The sequence below is a fragment of the Saccopteryx leptura genome, chromosome 3 (assembly GCF_036850995.1).
Source record: "Saccopteryx leptura isolate mSacLep1 chromosome 3, mSacLep1_pri_phased_curated, whole genome shotgun sequence".
Taxonomy (NCBI): domain Eukaryota; kingdom Metazoa; phylum Chordata; class Mammalia; order Chiroptera; family Emballonuridae; genus Saccopteryx; species Saccopteryx leptura.
The window spans coordinates 83,285,630-83,303,942 of NC_089505.1; the positions used below are offsets into that span (position 1 = coordinate 83,285,630).

The 18,313-nt window shown below is 51.3% G+C and overlaps 3 protein-coding genes across 4 annotated transcripts in view; 2 read left to right on the top strand and 1 right to left on the bottom strand.

Moving 5' to 3' along the window:
- ZNF329 (zinc finger protein 329) overlaps positions 1-18,313 on the bottom strand; it is a 323,877-nt gene that overhangs the window by 195,916 nt on the left and 109,648 nt on the right. The window lies entirely within an intron of this gene.
- On the top strand, positions 90-5,898 carry RNF225 (ring finger protein 225). The gene is made up of 2 exons (XM_066374713.1): positions 90-2,545; positions 5,673-5,898. Exons 1-2 carry the CDS (start codon positions 1,586-1,588, stop codon positions 5,718-5,720), a joined length of 1,008 nt encoding a protein of 335 aa, XP_066230810.1. The 5' UTR covers positions 90-1,585; the 3' UTR covers positions 5,721-5,898.
- Positions 6,466-18,313, top strand: part of ZNF584 (zinc finger protein 584) — a 30,215-nt gene continuing 18,367 nt past the window's right edge. The window contains exons 1-2 of one of the 2 annotated variants that reach the window (XM_066374703.1): positions 6,466-6,744; positions 7,721-7,847. In XM_066374703.1, the coding sequence (XP_066230800.1) occupies positions 6,607-6,744; positions 7,721-7,847 (265 nt within the window). In that variant the 5' untranslated portion in view covers positions 6,466-6,606. The other variant, XM_066374704.1, reaches the window with a different exon arrangement.

An 18,313-nucleotide genomic window follows, 5' to 3' on the forward strand; every position in this document is an offset into this window, starting at 1 on the left:
AATCCTGAGAAGCTGACCACATTCCTGTCATGTCTTTATTTTAGATGAGAGGAGGAGAGATAGTGAGACCGACTCCTGCATGCACCCTGAGCGGGATCTACCCAACAACCCCTGTCTGGTGCAGACACTGGAATAAATTAAAATACATTTTTTTTTTAGCTCATGAGGCTGACAGTCTTGAACCTGGCACAACCAAGTCTTCCTCAGCGCCTGGGGCCATGCTGAAACCAATAGAGCCTCTGTCTGCATGAGGGAGAGAGGGGGGAATAGAAGTAGATGGTTGCTTTTCTTATGTGCTCTGAATGGGAATTGAACCCGGGACATCCATATACTGGGCCGAAGCTGTGTCCATGGGCTACTGGCCAGGGCCCTGGCACGTCTTTGGTCTTTGGGGGCCTGGATTCCCCAGGGAAGCACCACTGACTCAGAGTTAACAGCTGGCTGGAATTAAGAGGGGAGGCCTTGTCCTCGCCCGGCCTGGGTAAGGTTTAGGTGGGTGCCCATGAGGCCTGGATGGCAGTCCACCATCCTGAGAGGCCTTTTAACCTGGAAGTGACTTGGAGAGGAAGCCAAACCGGGTTGTCGGCCCTGACCACTTCTAGTCCCTTTGCTGTCTATCAGAGGCCAACCCTGTCCAGTCCACCAAGTAGTCTTTCTGCCTCCCACTGCAAAGACTCCAGAAGTCCCGCTCTGGCCAGGTTGTACCCCCAGGATCCCTAAGCTGTTTTCCTGGCCACCTTGTGTGGTCTGGCTGCAGCCCAGCCCTGAGTGATCTGAAAAGCTGCTGCTACCCCAGGGTCACTTCTCCAGTGCCTTGAGGCGGAGGGTCCCTAAGGAGGTGCCTGGTGACAACCTGTGCCATCACCTGCGCCCCCTCACATCCGGCTATGTTCTTGTGGGCTTGGCAAGCAGTCCAACAAGTCTGGTTGGGACCTGGGGGCGTGGCTCCACCTCAGGCTCCGTCCCACAGGGAGGGGCAGCCTGTCCCTCTGCAGGTAGGTCATAGATTGGGGTCAGAACTGTCAGGGACTTGTCAGTCAGAAGGAGGAGGCTCCAGCAGGTAGGAAGGGTCTTACGGACATTTGGGGTGTATCATTGGTGGGGAACCTTTGACCCCTGTTTTGGGCTTTCCAGCCTTTCTCTGTGCTGCTGGGCACCTGTCTGAGGTTCAGGTGTCCTGTGTGCAATTACCGGAATTTCTGTACTCCTGCGGGGTCTGTTGGCTGAGCTCTCCCAGGAGTCCCATCTGCTCCTCCACATGCCTGTCTAGAGTCTTCTCTGGAGCCACTCAGGTCTAATCAGCCATCATCTCTGGGACCTCCCAAGTCTCTAACTCTATCTGCTGTTTGCCTTAGGTTCACTTCTGGTCCATCCTGGGTCCCTCCCTGCTACCACTCCTCTTCAGAGCCCCCATCTACCTGCCTCCCAAGTCCTGATTCTACCTCAATTTTCTCTGCCCCTATCCCAAGTGTCTTCTGTCCCCCATACCATCTCTGCTGCTGGGCCCAGCTCCAGGTTGGGGGAGTCCTGTGCAGCGTCCAGATCCCCCAGCCTTTCGACGCCTCTCCCCACAGGTCCCATCCGGATGCCCTGCCCTCGGCCGCCCTGGCTCCGCCGCCCGCGGGCACCTCAGGGCTCAGGACCCAGCACCCCGAGCTCGCTCTCTGCGCCCCAGTCTCCGGGAAGGGGGGAGGATGAGGACGAGGAGGATGGGGACGACAGCAGCCCGAGCTCAGGTCCCATCCTACGTCCTGCGTCCCCCGTGGAATGCCTCATCTGCGTGTCGTCCTTCGACGGAGTGTTCAAGCTGCCCAAGCGCCTGGACTGTGGCCACATCTTCTGCCTCGAGTGCCTGGCGCGCCTGTCGCTGGCCACGGCTGGCGGCGGCGACGCGGTGGCCTGCCCGGTGTGCCGCGCGCCCACACGCCTGGCCCTCCGCGGGGGGCTGCCCGCGCTGCCCACACAGCCCGGCCTCCTTCCCCGTGACGCGCGCGACGTGCCCGCGCGCCAAGGCTCCGTGCGCTTCGACCGGCGCCGCGGCTTGCTCTACCTGCGCCCGCCTCCCGCGCCTGGGACGCGCAAGACCCGCCCCGCGCCTCCGCCGCCGCTGCGCCTTGGCCGCCCGCTGTCGCGCCGCCTGACACTAGACAGCCCCACCTGGGCCTTCAACGCGGCCGTGGCGCTGGCCGTGCTCGTGGCCGCCGGGCTGGTGGTCTCTGGCGTCTACATCTTCTTCCTCATCCCGCACGCCGCCTCTTCCGGCCCAGCCCGGCCCCAGCTGGTGGCGCTCGCCCCTGCGCCCGGCTTCTCCTGGTTCCCGCCGCGGCCCACGCCCGGGGCACCCTGGACACCCGCCTGGACGTCAGGCCCCACAGGCCGTGACCTGGACGCTGCCCTCCCAGGGGCTGCAGAAGACACGCTGGAGTCCCCAGGGAACCCCGGAGACTCAGCGGAGGCGGAGGGCACGCTGGATAGCCCGTCGGACCGTGAGTGGGAGACAGAGGATGACCCCGGCTGGGCCACGGGCCTACGGGGCAGGAGAAAGGTATGGGGGCCACATTAAACGTGTCTCTGCTGCAGATCCAGTCTCCAGTCCTGGGGACCTTGGTGTCATCTTGGTGGCCCTGCCAGAATCATTCACCACTATCCCATGAGGCTTAGCGAGGTGCCTGGCATTTCTCCAGAGGGAGGACTGGTGAGATCATCACCACTGGACAGGGACCCTCTCAAGAAGCAACCCTCGGTCCCTGGCTGGGTATCTCTGTTGGATGGAGCGTCCTCCTGTAGAGGAGAGGTTGCCAGTTCCATCCCGGGTCAGGGCACATACAGGAACAGATCAATATTCCTGTCGCTCTTTCTCCTGCTCTCTCCCTTCCTCTCTAAAATCAAGAAATACATATTTTAAAAATACATATTTTAAAAAAAGAAGCAACCCCTGGGAACACCTGGGACCCTAATCCCTGCCAGCCTCCAGCTGAGGGTGTCGTGACCCCATCTTTGTAAAGACCCTTCTAGGAGAAGCTTCTAAACCCGGTCTCCATCAGGGTGCGGTGGGAGTCCCCCGATCATCATTCCTTGTGGGAGTCTAGCTGGGGAGCCTCCCGGACTGACCTCTGCAAGGAGCCTGCTGAGGGCGACCCAGCTCTGATCCTCACAAGGGTCCCACTGAGTGCACCCCTAGTTGTCACCAGAGGCCTGGATGGGGTATCCTTATGGGAGCAGGGGTTGAAGGTTCTGAAGGTCCCTGCAGGGGTGGGTGGCCCCCATACTTGGAGGGCAAAGCTGTTGCTGCTGCTGTTCCCTGGAAACACCCCCTGACTGGGCCATTCAGTGCAGGGCTGACCCCGCCCAGGTGGTGTCATTTGTTTTCTTCTCTGCTGCCTGAAACTGGGCCAGGTGGGACCCAGCTGTCTCCATGCTGGTCCTCAGTGGCCACCCTGTACCCCTGGTGAGGACCAGGGCTGGGGAGGGACAGATAGGGCCTGAGCCTCAAAGACTAGCTCCCACCTGGGTGCTGAGTACCAAGTTGCTTTGGAGGCTTTGACTTCCCTTATGGGTCCTGGCTTCTGGAATCCTCCTGATGTGCTGCTGTGGGGCCACCGTGTCACCCAGGCTCAAGTAGGCCAAGGTTGTCCTCTGGCTCTGACAGTGTCACTTGACTTAGGGCGGTTGCTCCTGGACCTCCCTGGCCACTGGAGCCCCTATCTCCATTCATTCATTTCTGGAGGCTAGTTATTGCACCTACTCTGTTGGGGCTCCATCAGCCTTTCCTGGCATCCTTGATGGGCCCCCAGCGGAGGCCCAGCTCTCCCTGTGGACAGCCACCTACAGGGAGGGAAGCTTTTGGGCTCTCTCAGAAGCCTTCCTGGCTCAGCTACAGCAGAGTAGATGGCAGACACCCTTGGGATAAACTCAACATGAGTCATCTGTCCTGTCCCTCCCAGGCCTTGGAGTTCATATCCTGCTTTGCTTAGTCCAGGTTGAGGTGCTATGGGTTGTGGGTGGGCTTCCAGCATTTTCCAATGAGACTCCTATGAGGCTGCAGGTTCCTGTTTGTTTAGTTTACATGTGGGTGCTCAGCGCTTGGCATACGGTGAGTGTCAATCAGTTTTCCGGGGATTGACAGCATTGCAGGTGACCACAGGGCAGCCCGGGAATGCCTGTGGACACCCTAGGCTCACCATGCTGCCAGCCACCCTGACCTGGGCAGTCAGAGGAGCTCCTTCTGATGCAGGCTGCTGCTTCCACAGTTGTCAGCCAGAGCGGGGAGAGCAGGGCATCTGAGGGAGTGCCTTCCTGAACCAGTTCTTATCCCATACCTGTGTGCCAATGTCACTCACAACCCAGCCCCGCAGGGAGGGGACCCGATCAGGAAGGAGCACGGTTGGTGATCTGTAGTTTGCTCTCGCTGCTGCAACATATTTCACCAACTCAGTTCCTTAGAACAATGCACACTATCTCACAGTTCCGCAGGTAGATCTTCAGCATCCCCGGCTTCTAAGGTGCATTTCTTGGCTTCCTCCATTTTCAAAGCAGCAATGTAGCATTTTCAGATCTATGACCCTCCTGCCTTCCTCTTTTGTTTATAAGGACACTGCAATGACATTGAACCTCCCTAGATATCCCAGGATAGTATCCCCCACTGAACATCCTTAATTTTATCACATCTGCAAGCCCATCTTGCCATGCAAGCTATAGGAATCAGGTTCCAGGGATTAGGATTTGGATATTTATTCAGTTTATATAGGGTCTCAGATAGCTCCCACTTTTTTTCTTTTTCTTTCTTTTTTTTTTAGTGAGAGAGGGACAAACAGGAAGGGGGAGAGAGATGAGAAGCATCAATTCATAGTTGTAGCACCTTGGTTGTTCATTGATTGCTTTCTCATCTGTGTCTTGACTGGGGGCTCCAGCTGAACCAGACCCCTTGCTCAAGTCAGCAATTTTGAGCTTAAGCCGGTGACCATGGAGTCATGTCTATGATCCCTTGCTCAGCTGGGGATGCTGTGCTCTAGCTGATGAGCCTGTGCTCAAGCCAGCAACCTCGTGGTTTTGAACCTGGGTCCTCAGCGTCCCAGGCCAACACTCTATCTACTGTGCCACTGCCTGGTCAAGCACTCAGATAGTTCTCTCTTAATTGCTTCCCTCCTGTACCCCAGAGAGGAGAGTGGGGTAGGGGTAAGGAGACCTGCAGGGATGGGCCCAACCAGGGGGACCAGAAAGGGTCCCTTGATTGGCAGTTCACAGAAGAGGGAGAGATGATACTCCTCCTGAGGATGTTCAAGGAAGGCTGCCTGGAGGAAGAGACCTAAGAGCTCTATCTTCAAGGACACTCAGGGGAAATGACAGCTGGCATTGAGTCAGGGTGACCTGGGACTGTGAGTTGGTGGCTGCCAGTAGTGAACTGGTCTGAGGCCTCCCTCCCTGGGCGAACCACTTTCCACCTGGGGGTGACAAGGAAGCTTGGCTTCTCCACCTTCCCATCCGGAAGCCTGAGGTCTCAGTCACTCCTCCTGTGAACTGAGGCTGATGACAGAGCCCAGGGACCGCTGAACATCCGTCTAATGATTACTACCTCCATGCCTGCCCGCCCACTACCCATGAACAAAGGGGCTGCCCCAAACCACCCCCAGGCTAAGATCATGGGAGACTCACCCCCCATCCCTACCTTTCAGCCTCTGTGGCCACCTGGAGCTGCGTCTTCCCAGCCACTCCTCCTCTGACAACTCCAACCCTGCTGGACCACCCCTCCCCCTCCCTGTTCCAGGCTTGTTCTTCCTCCCTTGCCTGTAAACACCCAGGAAGCAGGTCACCCTCAGAGACTGGCATGATGCCCGAGAGGCCTGAATGCGCTTGACTTGGGTTTTCTTTTCTGTAAAATGGGGATCAATAAACACTACTTGCACAAAGAAATCGTGAATTCACATGTACTGATTGAGCGCCTGCTGGGTGCCAGGGGTGCCCTGGGGGCACCTCAAGCACAAGGAGACACCTCACATGGCAGGTGATGTCCACAGGACTAAGCAGAGGAGCCATTATTTTGGCCACACGGCCTCCCCCGCCAATTCAGCAAACCTTTCCTGGGTCCTCCCCCCAGCTCTTCTTCCATTGTCCCCAAAGGGAGCGGCAGTGTCTAGATGGCGGATGGGGAAACTGAGGCTGGCCAGAGAGTTTTCTGCAAAACACCTCCCGCCGTGGGTCGCTCAGCAACCCTGTCCCTCCGTTCCGTGTGAGTCCGAAGAAACAGCACGAATTCTCTTCCCTTCCCGGCGCGGCTCTCCTAGCAACGTCCCTCCCTTACAGCATCATCTTTTGCATAGTTATAAATATACTGCGAAGGCATTATGGGAAATGTAGTTCGCGGGTATCTCCCCCCCCCCCCCCCCCCACACACACACCCGAAGCTGGGAGAGCACTCCCTCTGTCGCTGTGGCAACGAGCAAGCGCCCGCGCGAGAGGCGCTGGGAAATGAAGTGAGCGCTTGAGGCCGGCGCCCAATCGAGGAAAGTGCGGCAACAGGAGCGGGAGGGACTTCCGGCGATACTTTCGGCGTTACCCTGTCGGTACTCAGTGTGTCGGCGGCGGTGTGTTGGTATCCGCGCCTGGCGAATGCTGCCCCGACGAGTCGGACGGCTTCCTTCGAGCTCCGGTGGCGGCGTAGAAGGGGCAAGAGCCCTTGGTCGCGCCTTCACTCCTGCCGTTGGCCCCGGCTTAGCCCTCAGGTTCCGGATGGCCGCGCAGGCGCAGGTGAGTGGAAGGGGGAATCCGGTTCCACGTGAGCCCCGGAGGGAGCCAGGCTGCGGAGAGGAGGTACCCCTGAGCCAAAGGCGGGAAAGAGTGCGGAGTTGCGGGCGGCGAGACCGTCAGTCAGGTGTGCTGTCACTCAGGAGATACCACGTGCAGAACTGGCGAGGTGGGGGGTCCATTCATGGCCTGCCACTGGGGCGGACGAGTGAGATGGTGCTGGGCTGTGTTCCTGAGAGAGAAGGATGAGGCCTGAGAGAAGTGACCCCTGGACTCGGGGAATGGGCTCACTGTGTTCCTAGCCCAGTACACAGGTGGCATCTGTGTGGTCACGAGCCTGTGGCTGTGTGCTGGATACAGAATCCAGTAGTAATACCTTTTTTTTTTCCCCCCCTGAAGTGAGAAGCGAGGAGGTAGAGAGACTCCTGCATGCGTCTGACCGGGATCCACCGGGCATGCCCACCAGGGGGCGATGCTCTGCCCATCTGGGGCAATGCTCTGTTGCTCAGAAACCAAGCTCTTCTTAGCGTCTGAGGCAGAGGCCATGGAGCCATCCTCAGTGCCCAGGCCAACTTTGCTCCAGTGGAGCCTTGGCTGCAGGAAGGGAAAAGACAGAAAGAAAGGAGAGGGGAAAGACTGGAGAAGTAGATGGGTGCTTCTCCTGTGTGCCCTGGCCAAGAATCAAACCCAGGAATTCCACACACCAGGTGGACGCTGAGCCAACCGGCCAGGGCCCAGTAGTAATCTGAAGAGAGAGGCACCAGTGGTACTGGGGGGCCTTGGTCATCTTCTGAGGTAGGGGTCTTAGGAAGAGGGAGGGGTGAGAGGATGAGTAGGCGGATTGGGATTCAAAGAGAAAGATGTGGTCGGACTCTGAGCCATAGGTCAAGGGGCTAGATGTGTCCCACTGTCTACATTTTGTTTGGATTTCTGCACACTGTTGACCCTAAGGCTCAATTAAATCCATCTCATATGACAGGGCCTGGTGACCTTTGAGGATGTGGCTGTGTACTTCTCCCGGGAGGAGTGGAGTATCCTTACTTCCACCCAGAGGAGCCTGTACCATCATGTGATGCTGGAGAACTTTGCACTCACTGTCTCACTGGGTAAGTCCCCTCACGCTCCCCCAGCAAACAAACCACCTCTTGTCTTTTCCCCACTGGGAACTTCTCTGTTCATACTAAAGCCTCTCTGTGGAGGTTGCTTCCTGCCCAGGTTTCCTTAGGGTTGGTGCTGAGGATGGGAACTGGGCTGTGCTCCTCCCCACCTCTCTCTGAGCAGCCCTTTTGGAAGCCTCAGTACCCGTTGCCCCAATGGCCTTTTGGGCAGTAGCCTGGGGTTCAGATGTATACAGTTTTTCTGACAAATTCCATCCAGCTATGGCCCCTCTGAGCTCTACATTTTGCCTTTTTCCTCCAAAGGAGATTTTATAGGGCCGTCCTTGGGCCAGGCTTGAGCCATGAATTCAAATCAATTGGGGAGTATTGTCATCTTATTATGTGGGGTTTTTTTTATTATTAAGTGGGAGGTGGAAAGGCAGAGACAGACTCCCGCATGTGCCCGGAACAGGATCCACCCCGCAAGCCCTCTACCTGGCAATGCTTTGCCCATTGGGGATACTGCTCTGTTACTAAGCAACCAAGCCACATTTACTGCCTGAGCCTGGAGGCTCGATCAAGCCATCTGCAGCACCCAGGACCAAGTTACTTGAACCAATCCGGCCATGGCTGCTGGAGCAGAAGAGAGAGAGCAGGAAAGGGGGATGGAGAAGCAAATGGTTGTTTCTCCTGTGTGCCCTGATCTGGGAACGAACCTGGGACAGCTGCACATGGGCCAATGCTCTATCCACTGACCCAACTGGCCAGGGCCTAAATTTATTCTTAAGGATTTTATTCTTCAAATGCTATTTTAAGTGAAATTGTTTTCTTAATTTTATTTTGGATTGTTCATTGCTAGTGTATAGAAATAGCCATTTTTGTAATTTTTAAAAAATTTATTGATTGGCCCTGGCTGGTTGGCTCAGCAGTAGAGCATCGGCCCGACATGTAGAAGTCCTGGGTTTGATTCCCAGTCACGGCACATAAGAGAAGCACCCATCTGCTTCTCCTCCCTTCCCCCTCTCCTTTCTCTCTCTCTTTTCCCCTCCCACAGCCAAGGCTCCATTGGAGCAAAAGTTGGCTTGGGTGCTGAGTATGGCTCCATGGCCTCCGCCTCAGGCGTTAGAATGGCTCTGGTTACAATGGAGCAACGCCCCAGATGAGCAGAGCATCACCCCCTGGTGGGCGTACCGGGTGAATCCGTCAGGCACATGCGGGAGTCTGTCTCTGCCTCCCTGCTTCTCACTTCAGAAAAATACAAACAACAACAACAACAAAACTTAACTGATTGACATTTAGAGAGACAGAGAGAGGAAGGGAAAGAGAGAAGCATTCATTTGTTGTTCCACTTAGTTGTGCATTCATTTGTCGCTTCCCATATGTGCCCTGACCAGGGGTTAAACCCATAACTTTGGTGTTTCTGGACAACGATCTAACCAACTGAGCTAACTGGCCAGGGATATAATTCATTTTGATTGAACTAATTGGAGTTGGAGTGTCATTGATTAATAAAATCATACAGGTTTCAGGTGTACAAGTCTATAATTGATCATCTTTATATTTTATTGTGTTCAATCACGTCAAATCAAGTCTCCTTACATCAATGTTTATCCCCCCCTTTACTCTCTTCTACCCTCCCAAACTTGCTAAACTTATTTATTAGTTACAATAGTTTGTTCGGTGTATTTCCATATATATAATATGATGTCACCTACAAATATTACTTTTTCCTTTGCCTAACTGAAACTTTAAGTACGTACTTTATTTATTTTAATCATACTTATTTATTGATTTTAGAGAGATTATTGATTTCTTGTTCCACCTTTTTATGCATTCATTGGTTAATTCTTTTGTGTGTGTGTGTGTGTAACAGACAGAGAGAAACAGAGAGAGGGACAGATAGGGACATACAGACAGGAAGGGAGAGAGATGAGAAACATCAATTCTTCATTGAAGCTCCTTAGTTGTTCATTGCTTGCTTTCTCATATGTCTTGACCAGGAGGCTACAGCAGACTGAGTGACCCCGTGCTCAAGCTGGTGACCTCGGGGTGTCAAACCTGGGTCTTCCGCATCCCAGTCCGACACTCTATCCACTGCACCACCGCCTGGTCAGGCCACTGGGTGATTCTTGTACAAGCCTTGATCAGAGATTTAACCCACTACTTTGCTGTATTGGGACAATGTTCTAACCAACTGAACTACCCAGACAGGACCCTCCAGTACTTTATTGAATAGAGTTAGTAAGTATAGACATCTTTGTCTCATTCCAAATCTTATAGGAGAAGCAGTCAGTCTTTCACTAGTAAGTATGTTAGCTGTAGGTTTTGCAGGTGCCCTTTTTAAGTGAAAAGGGATTTTTTTCCTTCCTAGTTTGTTGAATGCATTTGTCATGAAAAGTCATTAGAATATGTCTAATGCTCCCCTATGTATATGGGAATTTTTTTTTTATCAGAGACAGAGAGTCAGAGAGAGGGATAGAAAGGGACAGACAGACAGGAACGGAGAGATGAGAAGCATCAATCATTAGTTTTTCCTTGTGCGTTTCAACACCTTAATTGTTCATTGATTGCTTTCTCATATGTGCCTTGACCGCGGGCCTTCAGCAGACCGAGTAACCTCTTGCTTGAGCCAGCGACCTTGGGCTCAAGCTGCTGAGCTTTTGCTCAGACCAGATGAGCCCTCGCTTAAGCTGGTGACCTCAGGGTCTCGAACCCGGGTCTTCCGCATCCCAATCGGACGCTCTATCCACTGTGCCACCACCTGGTCAGGTGGGAATTTTTTTTTTCTTTTTTTTTTTTTTTTTTTTGTATTTTTCTGAAGCTAGAAACAGGGAGGCAGTCAGACAGACTCCCACATGCGCCCGACCGGGATCCACCCGGGATGCCCACCAGGGGGCGATGCTCTGCCCACCTGGGGCGTCGCTCTGCTGTGACCAGAGCCACTCTAGCGCCTGAGGCAGAGGCCACAGAGCCATCCCCAGCGCCCCGGCCATCTTTGCTCCAATGTAGCCTTGGCTGCGGGAGGGGAAGAGAGAGACAGAGAGGAAGGAGAGGGGGAGGGGTGGAGAAGCTGATGGGCACTTCTCCTGTGAGCCCTGGCTGGGAATCGAACCCGGGACTCCTGCACACCAGGCCGACACTCTACCACTGAGCCAACCGGCCAGAGCCAGGAATTTTTTTTTTTTTAAGAAATTTTTGGCCCTGGCTGGTTGGCTCAGTGTTAGAGCATTGGCCCAGCATGTGGAAATCCTAGGTTCAATTCCTGGTCAGGACATACAAGAGAAGTGACCATCTGCTTTTCCACCCCTCCCTCCCTCCCTCCCTCCCTCCCTTCCTCCTCCTCCTCCTTCTCCTCCTCCTCCTCCTTCTTCTTCTTCTTCTCTCTCTCTCTCTCTCTCTCTCTCTCTCTTTCTTTTTCTCTCCTCCCCTCCTGCAGCCATGTCTCAAATGGTTCGAGCAATTTGGTCCCAGGTGCTGAGGAAGGCTCCATGGCCTCTCCTCAGGTGCTGAAATAGCTCAGTTGCCAGGCAACAGAGCAGTGGCTCCAGATGGGCAGAGCATTGCCCTGTAGGGGGCTTGCTTTATGGATTCCGGTCAGGGCACATGTGGGAATCTGTCTCTGTTTCTCTGCCTCCTGCCTTTCACTTAATAAAAAGAAAAAAGGCCCTGGCCGGTTGGCTCAGCGGTAGAGCGTTGGCCTGACGTGCGGGGGACTCGGGTTTGATTCCCGGCCAGGGCATATAGGAGAGGTGCCCATTTGCTTCTCCACCCCCCCCCCCTTCCTCTCTGTCTCTCTCTTCCCCTCTCGCAGCCGAGGCTCCATTGGAGCAGAGATGGCCTGGGTGCTGAGGATGGCTCCTTGGCCTCTGCCCCAGGTTCTAGAGTGGCTCTGGTCGCGGCAGAGCGACGCCCCGGAGGGGCAGAGCATCGCCCCCTGGTGGGCAGAGCGTAGCCCCTGGTGGGCGTGCCGGGTGGATCCTGGTCGGGCGCATGAGGGAGTCTGACTGTCTCTCCCCGTTTCCAGCTTCAGAAAAAGAAAAAAGAAAAAAAAAGGAAAAAACTTTTTTTTAATTTACTGAATTTTAAATAGAGAGGGGAGAGAGAGAGGAGAAACAGGAAGCATCAACTCATAGTAGTTGCTTCCATACTTGCATTGACTAGGAAAGCCAGGGTTTCGAAACTGCGACCTCAGCATTGCAGGTTGACGCTTTATGCACTGTGCCACCACAGGTCAGGTGTATATGGAAATTATTAGGTGATTTTTGTCCTGTGCTGTATTGACATGGTGTATTTTTGGATTTGGTTTTCATATGTTCACCCCTTGCGTTAGTGAGATAAATCCCATGCTATCATAATTTATAGTCCTTTTAATATATTTTGGATGTGGTTTGTTAAGGTTTTTTTTGTTTGATTTTTTTCATTTTTTAAGATTTTATTCATTTTAGAGAGGAGAGAGAGAGAAAGAGAAGGGAGAGAGAAGGGGAGGAAGAACAGGAAGCATCAGCTCTCATATGTACTTTAACCAGGCAAGCCCAGGGTTCAAAGTTTTGAACTGGCAACCTTAGCATTCCACGTTGACGCTTTATCCACTGTGCCACCGGCGTTTTTTGGTTTGTTTTTTGGTTTGTTTTTTTTTACAGAGAAAGAGTCAGAGAGAGGGATAGGCAGGGACAGACAAACAGGAACAGAGAGAGATGAGAAGCATCAATCATTAGTTTTTCGTTGCGCATTGTGACACCTTAGTTGTTCATTGATTGCTTTCTCATATGTGCTTTGACCATGGGCCTTCAGCAGACTGAGTGACCCCTTGCTCGAGCCAGCAACCTTTGGTCCAAGCTGGTGAGCTTTTGCTCAAACCAGATGAGCCTCACACTCAAGCTGGTGACCTCGGGGTCTCGAACCTGGGTCCTCCTCATCCCAGTCTGATGCTCTATCCACTGCACCATGGCCTGGTCAGGCAGGCCAGGCGTTTTTAAGTTGATTTTAGAGAGAAGAAGGGAGAGAGAGAAATAGAAACATCAGTCTGTTTCTGTATGCGCCCTGACGGGGGAATCCAACTGCCAACCTCTGCCTATTGGGACAATGCTTTAACCAACAGAGCTAGCTGGCCAGGGCAGTTTTGCTAGTATTTTTGTATCTGTATTCATTAGTTATCAATGGTGTATTTTTCCTCCTTCCCTCCCTCCCTCCTTCCTTTCCTTCTTTTTTTTTTTTTTTTTTTTTTTTTTTTTTTTTGAGAATGCTGTATCCCCTCCTGTGTTCTCCAGTGCTCTACACATTCAGAGAAACTTCTCTAGTAACAAACAATAGAAATGGTCCCTAACAGTCTAGTCTTTCAGTGATGTAGTTCTCTTTTCTCTTGTAATGTTTTTGTATTGTATATGAGGGTAAATTTTTTTTTTTATAAGAGAAAGATTTTTTAGAAAGTCACAGAGGTAGAAGAAATGGGCTTTAAGAGGCAGGTTACAGAGGCAAATGAAGGGGCCCTTGGAGCTTAGGAGAGAGAAGGATAAAGATAATGCATCTGGGGGAGAGGGGAAAGAGGGGAAAAGGAAAGATGTGGGCATGCTCCCAGGAGGGAGAGCACTTTGTTGTTTATTTATTTTGTTTGTGTGACAGAGACAGGCAGAGAGAGGAACAGATAGGGACAGACAGAAGGGAGAGAGATGAGAAGAATCAATTCTTCGTTGCAGCACCTTAGTTGTTCATTGATTGCTTTCTCATATGTGCCTTGATCCGGGGGGCTACAGCAGACCGAGTAACCCCTTGCTCAAGCCAGCGACCTTGGGCTCAAGCTGGTGAGCTTTGCTCAAACCAGAGGAGCCCGCACTCAAGCCTGAGACCTCAGGGTTTCAAACCTGGGTCCTCCGCATCCCAGTCTGACGCTCTTTCCACTGTGCCTCTGCCTGGTCAGGCCACTTTTTTGTTTTTTCACAGTGTAAGGAAGAAAGAGAGACAGAGAAAGAGAGAGAAATAACAACTTGTTCAACATATTCATACTGTCATTGGTTGTTTTTTCCAAGTACCTTGGTTTTTTTCTTTCTTTTTTTTTTTTAACTTTTCTATTGACTTGAGAGAAAAGGAGAAAAGGAGAGAGCTGGGAGAAGGAAAAGAAGGTAGAGAGAGAAGCATCAATTTGTTTCACTTCAGCCTGACCAGGCAGTGGCGCAGTGGATAGAGCGTCGAACTGGGATGCAGAGGACCCAGGTTCGAGACCCCGAGGTCGCCAGCTTGAGCGCGGGCTCATCTGGTTTGAGCAAAATCCCACCAGCTTGAACCCAAGGTCACTGGCTCGAGCAACGGGTCACTCAGTCTGCTGAAGGCCCACGGTCAAGGCACATATGAGAAAGCAATCAATGAACAACTAAGGTGTTGGCAGCACTCAATGAAAAACTAATGATTGATGCTTCTCATCTCTCTCTGTTCCTGTCTGTCTGTCCCTGTCTATCCCTCTCTCTGACTCACTCCCTGTCTCTGTAAAAAATTTAAAAAAAAATTTGTTTCACTTCATTTTTCTATTTAGCTGTGCACTCATTGATTGTTTCTCATCTGTGTCCTGACTGAGGTTGAACCCATGACATCTGGTGGATCAGGTCAGCACTTGATCCACTGAACCACCCGGCCAAGGCTTATTGGTTGTTTCTTGTATGTACCCTGACTGGAGATTGGCATGTTGGGACAACAGTTAAACCAACTGAGCTCTACCTGGCTAGGGCTGAGGGTAATTTTGGTTTTGGCTTCAGTGGATGGGAAATGTTTCCTTCTCTTCTGTTTTTTGGAGGAGTTTGTAAAGGATTAGTGTTCATTTTATTTCATTGTTAATATCCACCAATGAGACCACCTGGGCCTATATTTTTCCTTTTAAGTCTATTCATATTTTCTATTTCTTCTTGTGTCAGTTTTGGTAGCTGGTCCATTTTATCTAAGTTATCATATTTGTAGGCACACAGTTGCTCATAGTATGTCCTCAAATCTTTTTTTTTAGCAAGCAAGAGAGACTGACAGGAATGAAGAGAGAGAAGCATCACCTCATAGTTGCAGCACTTTAGTTGTTCATTGATTGTTTCTCATATATACCTTGACCAGGGGCCTCCAGCCAAGCCAGTAACCCCTTGCTCAAGCTTGTGACCAAGTGATCATGTCTATGATCCCATGCTCAAGTCAGTCACCTCGGGGTTTCAAACCTGGGTTCTTGGTCAGCATCCCAAGTCAGCGCTCATCCACTATACAACCACAGGTCAGATTAAAGAAAAAAGACAGAGAGAGATTTTATTGATTGATTTTACAGAGGGCGGGACGAACGAGAAGTATCAACTCATAGTTGCTTCACTTTAGTTGTTCATAGCTCACCCCCTATGTGCTTTGACCCCGCAAGCCCAGGGTTTCGAACTGGAACCTCAACATTCCAGGTTGACGCTATGTTCATTGCACCACCACAAGTCAGGCAAATCCTTTCTGTTTTTGTAAGTTGTTAGTTAGCAATGTCTTCTGTTTTCATTCCTTTTTGTAGTGCCAGAGACAGAGAGAGAGTCAGAGAGAGGGACAGATACGGGCAGACAGACAGGAAGGGACAGAGATGAGAAGCATCAATTCTTTGTTGCGGCACCTTAGTTGTTCAGTGATTACTTTCTCATGTGTGCCTTGACTGGGGGGCTACAGCAGAGTGAGTGGCCCCATGCCCAAGCCACCAACCTTAGGCTCAAGGCAGCGACCATAGGGTCATGTCAGTGATCACATGCCCAAGCCAGCAACCCCGTGCTCAAGCTGGTGAGCCTGCGCTCAAGCTGATGAACCCTTGCTCTAGCTGACATCCTCTGGGTTTTGATCCTGGGTCCTCCATTTCCCAGTCTGACGCTATATCCACTGTGCCACTGCCTGGTCAGGCTGTTGCTGTTTCCTGTTTCTTTTTTTCTTTTTTTTAATTAATTAATTAATTTTTTACAAGGATAGAGAAAGAGTCAGAGAGAGGGATAGACAGGAAAGGAGAGAGATGAGAAGCATCAGTCATCAGTTTTTCCTTGCGACACCTTAGTTGTTCGTTGATTGCTTTCTCATATGTGCCTTCAGCAGACTGAGTAACACCTTGCTCGAGCTAGCGACCTTGGATCCAATCTGGTGAGCTTTTTGCTTAAGCCAGATGAGCCCGCGCTCAAGCTGGCAACCTCGGGGTCTCGAGCCTGGGTCCTCTGCATCCCAGTTCGACGCTCTATCCGCTACGCCACCGCCTGGTCAGGCTGGTTCCTGTTTCTTTAGGTGTAAAGTTAGAATATTGCCTTGAGATTTTTTTTTTTTTACTAAGAGTTTATTTGAGCAAAAACTGGCGACCCATGCCAGGACACCAGATCTCAAATGCCCCAGAATATAACAGTTTTGCAGTTTCTTTTATGCATTTGAAATTAAGCAGGAGGTAAAGAAGATTATGTGAAGGTGGACAAAAGCAAGGCAAGGATGGGATAACAACATAGTTAAGATTACGTACTCTGATGAGAGGTCTTAAAAGAGGCATTTCTAGTGTGTGTTAACCAAGATGCACGGAAACAATGCACAAGGCTTGCTTGTTGCAAAGATAATCCAGATAAGCCTTTTTTTTTTTAAAGGTGAGAGGCAGGGAGATGGTGAGGCTGATTCTTGCATACACCCTGACTGTGATCCACCCAGCAGCCCTGTCCAGGGCCAATGTTCGAATACCAAGCTATTTTAGCACCTAAGGATGATGTACTCAGACCAACTGAGTTATCCTCAGCACCCAGGGCCACAGTCGAACCAATTGTGCTGGCCGCAGGAGGGGAAGAGGAAGAGAAGGGAGTGGGAAGAGGAGAGAAGCAGATGGTCACATCTGTGTGCCCTGACGGAATTGAACCCAGTTAGCGCTCTTTCCACTGAGCCACTGGCCAGGGCCAAAGATAAGCCTTTACTAAAAAGTTATATGCTTGGGGTATAGTTACCCACCTTGACCAGCGCAGTAAATATTTATGATCAGAGGTTTGAGATCTTGGCTTACTAGTGGTGGCACAATGGATAGAGCATGGACCCTGGGATGCTGAGCTCCCAGGTTCAAAACCCCGACGTTGCTGGCTTGAGCAAGGGGTCACTGGCTTGGCTGGAACCACCTAGTCAGGGTACGTATGAGAAGCATTCAGTGAACTAAAGTGACGCAACTACAAGTTGATGCTTCTGATCTCTCTCCCTTCCTCTCTGTCTGGCTCTCTGGCTCCCTGGCATAGGTCATTTTGACTTTGTTTCCAGTTCCTGGCACACAGCTTCTAAAACCCTTGGAATGTCTGCAGTGATGAGAGTGTGCTAATGGTAACTAGTAGGTGGGGGCCCCTAGATAGCTTCAGGATGGGGCCTGGTCACCAAAAAGAAAAAAAACATGATTGAAAGGTTGGATTTACATCCACCTCCACCACCCTCATTCATTTCATTGCTCTGTAATTTTCTTTGTGGTTATTTAGGAGTTTTTGTTTTGTTTTGTCTTTTTTCTTTTTTTTGTGTGTGTGACAGAGACAGAGAAAGACGGAGAGGGGGACAGATAGGGACAGACAGGAAGGGAGAGAGATGAGAAGCATCAATTTTTTGTTGCAGCACCTTAGTTTATTGATTGTTTTCTCATATGTGCCTTGATGGGGGGGGGGGGGGGGCGGCTTCAGCAGAGCGAGAGATCCCTTACTCAAGCCAGTGACCTTGGGCTCAAGCTGGTGAGCTTTGCTCAAACCAGATGAGCTCGCACTCAAGCTGGCGACCTTGGGGTTTCAAACTTGGGTCTTCCACATCCCAGTCCGATGCTCTATCCACTGCATCACCACCTGGTCAGGATGTTTTGTCTTTTTTTTTTTTTTTTTTTAATTTATTCATTTTAGAGAGGAGAGGGAGAGACAGAGAGAGAGAGAGAGAGAGAGAGAGGAGAGACAGAGAGAGAGAAGGGGGGGAGGAGCTGGAAGCATCAACTCCTATATGTGCCTTGACCAGGCAAACCCAGGGTTTCGAACCGGCGACCTCAGCATTTCCAGGTCGACGCTTTATCCACTGCGCCATCACAGGTCAGGCCTGTTTTGTCTTTTTAATGAGAGAAAGACAGACGGGAAGGGAGAGAGATGGAAAGCATCAAATTGTTGTTGTGTCACTTAGTTCATTGAATGCTTTCTCGTATGTGCCTTGACTGGGGGGCTCCAGCAAAGCCAGTGACCTCAGGGTTTCGAGCCTGGGACCTCAGTGTCCCAGGTTGATACTCTTTCTACTGTGCCATCACCTAGTCAGGTCATTTAGGAATGTTTTAATTAAAGTCTGTAAACTTGTGAGTTTCCCAACTTTCTTTCTGTTGGTTTCTATATAATTTCTTTGTAGTCAGAGAATATACCTTTTATAATTTCAGTCTCTGAAATCTACTGAGGCTTGTTTTATGTCTTAGTAAATAGTGTATTCTGGAGAATGTTTCACATTAAAGTGAGAATGTGAGAATTTGTATCTGCTATTAT

What these genes read in the sequence shown, in the direction of transcription:
- RNF225 (XM_066374713.1), top strand. Translation starts at nt 1,586, where the DNA reads ATGCCCTGCCCTCGGCCGCCCTGGCTCCGCCGCCCGCGGGCACCTCAG. An exon ending in GCCTACGGGGCAGGAGAAAG is followed by an intron (nt 2,546 to 5,672) that starts GTATGGGGGCCA and finishes CCTACCTTTCAG; the next exon opens with CCTCTGTGGCCACCTGGAGC.